The following is a 2,380-nucleotide window of genomic DNA, read 5'->3' as shown; positions in this document are numbered from 1 at the left end:
AAGAAAGGAATGCCTTCATCCTCCAGCTTGCCATTTACTGTCTCTGGGCCTTGCTACTCACTTGTAACATTGGAATAATGATGCCCCCATGCATCTTCTATCATGGCAGAAAGGATTTATCTAGAATTAAGATTCTTTGACATTTCTGTGAAGCGTGTGTTATTATTTTTGAAGGTTCTGAAGGGAGGACTGGGAGAACTGATCTGGCAGCTATGGGAACATTGAATTAGAAGGGGACAGATCAGCAAAGAGGCTACTGTGGTGACAAGGAGAGTAACCTGGCCTCACCTGACTGTGGGAGGAGCTGATGCCAAATCCTGAGGTTCCATGAAAAATGTAGACTGCACCCCGGTTCTCCTCCTCTCCTGGGGCTCCAATGGCCACATCCGTCAGCATGTCCCCATTCACATCCCCCAGCGCTGTGAGGGCTGCCCCAAAGCGGCCCCAGGGGTGGCCCTGCTCACCACGGAGAACAGCATCACACTGCCACCGAGCCCTCTGCTGAACACAAACAGTGTCAGGCACAAACCCAGGCAACCCCTTCACCCCGCATCCAGTTCCCACCCAGCCCAGGTCTCATCAGCCACTCACCCCCCGGGGCAAGGGGCACACAGACACTTGGCCCCCCTGGGTCTGCTCGTAGTAATGGGGGGCCCCGATGAGGACCAGGTTGGTGCTGCCACGGCTGTCCATGTCCACAGAGCAGAGGGAGGCCCCGAAGTAGGAGCCAATCTGAAAGAGATGGGGTCGTGATCATATACCTCTTCACACCTAAAGCAGAGTGTGGGGGTTTTCTCTCTGTGAAGGAAAACTATACCAGGTGGGGAAAGCCCTTTGGAGTAGATGTGATCTGCTATATGATTCATGACAGATTTTCGTTTCAATGCGCTGTCAGCTAGAGGAGCCTGTTATAGAGTCAGTGGACAGTGCGTGAGGATTTACCCCAAATGGTATTCCACAGGGAGATTATTAAGTAAGCAAAGAAGAAATTGGATTGGAAAATACACACAGAAAAGCCTAGAAGAGCAGACAAGATACCCTTTCAATATAATGGAAATCTTTAGGGAGGTGAAACATCAAAGTTAGCAGTCTAACTAATAAGGAATCACTACTGCTACCCAGGAATATTTTTGGTGATATGAAGAAATAATGTCTATTTACCAGCGAAAGGATTTTTAAAATATGTTCGATGTTAATATATACAACTCATCCATAGAATCTCATCCATTTAATAATCCATAGAATTCATCCATTTAATCATCCATTCATTCATTTATTCATTCATTCAACAAACAAGGGTTTGCTACTTGCTGAACACAGGGCTGAGCAGGAGAGACACAGTACCCTCCAGGGCCCTCCATGCAGCAGGAGGGGGCAGTAAACAGATAAACAGGGACAAGTCCTAGGAAGAACAAGTGCAGGGAACATGATGCCAGGACTCACTAAGTATGATCTTACCCCACACACCCCTGAGGGGAGACTCACTGATAACCTAATAAAGGCATTTAAGCTTCATCCTAAAGTCAGTGGGATTTTGGTTATTTTTAGGTCAGGTTTATTAGGGTATAACATACATACAATAAAATTCAGCTTTTTTAGTATACAGTTTTATGAATTTTAACAAACATATAAAATCATAACCACCACCACAGTAAGATATAGAATAGTGTCATCATCCCCATAGTATTTCCTCATGCCCCATTGTAGTCAACATTTCCTCATCTACTGCCAACACCCGGCAACCACTGATCTGCTTTCTGTCCATATGGATTTGCCTTTTCCAGGATGTTATATAAATGGAAATATATAGCATGTAGCCTTTTTGGTCTGGCTTCTTTCACATACAATAATACACTTAAGATTCGTCTATGTCGTCACATGTATTAGTGTTAATAATTCACTCCTTATTGCTGATTTGTATACCACTGTGTGAATATACCACAGTTGGTTTATCCATTCCCTAGTTGAAGGACATTTGTGTTTTTTTCTAATTTTTAGTGATTATTAATAGAGCTACTAGAAATATTTGCATACAGGTTTTCATGTGAACATCTGTCTTCATTTATCTTAGGTAAATATTTAGGAATGGGATTGCTGGTATGGTAACTGTATGTTAAACTTTATAAGAAACGTAAAGGATTAATTTTTATGATGTGAGATATGGGTAGAGGTTTTTTTATTTCAAGGCCAAAGCTAAGAAGATAAGAGGTTTATTTTTTTGACTATGGATGTCCAATTGTTCCAGTATCATTTGTTGAATAGACTCTTCATTAAACTGTGTTTGCTCCTTTACTGAAAATCAATTTGGGGCTGAGTGCAGTGGCTCACACCTGTAATCCCAGTGCTTTGGTAGGCCAGGGTGGGAGGATCACTTAAGGTC

The 2,380-nt window shown here is 42.9% G+C and overlaps 1 protein-coding gene across 1 annotated transcript in view; it reads right to left on the bottom strand.

Moving 5' to 3' along the window:
* Positions 1–210: 210 nt before the first annotated feature.
* Positions 211–2,380, bottom strand: part of LOC105823085 (integrin alpha-M-like) — a 27,866-nt gene continuing 25,696 nt past the window's right edge. The window contains exons 13-14 of the mRNA XM_012660165.1: positions 592–732; positions 211–501 (exon numbers count right to left, since the gene is read on the bottom strand). Coding sequence (XP_012515619.1) covers positions 211–501; positions 592–732 — 432 coding nt within the window. The remainder of the gene's footprint in view (positions 502–591; positions 733–2,380) is intronic.

The sequence above is a fragment of the Propithecus coquereli genome, unplaced genomic scaffold, assembly GCF_000956105.1.
Source record: "Propithecus coquereli isolate 6110/MARCELLA unplaced genomic scaffold, Pcoq_1.0 Scaffold66, whole genome shotgun sequence".
Lineage (NCBI taxonomy): Eukaryota > Metazoa > Chordata > Mammalia > Primates > Indriidae > Propithecus > Propithecus coquereli.
This window is presented reverse-complemented; position numbering and strand designations above follow the sequence as displayed.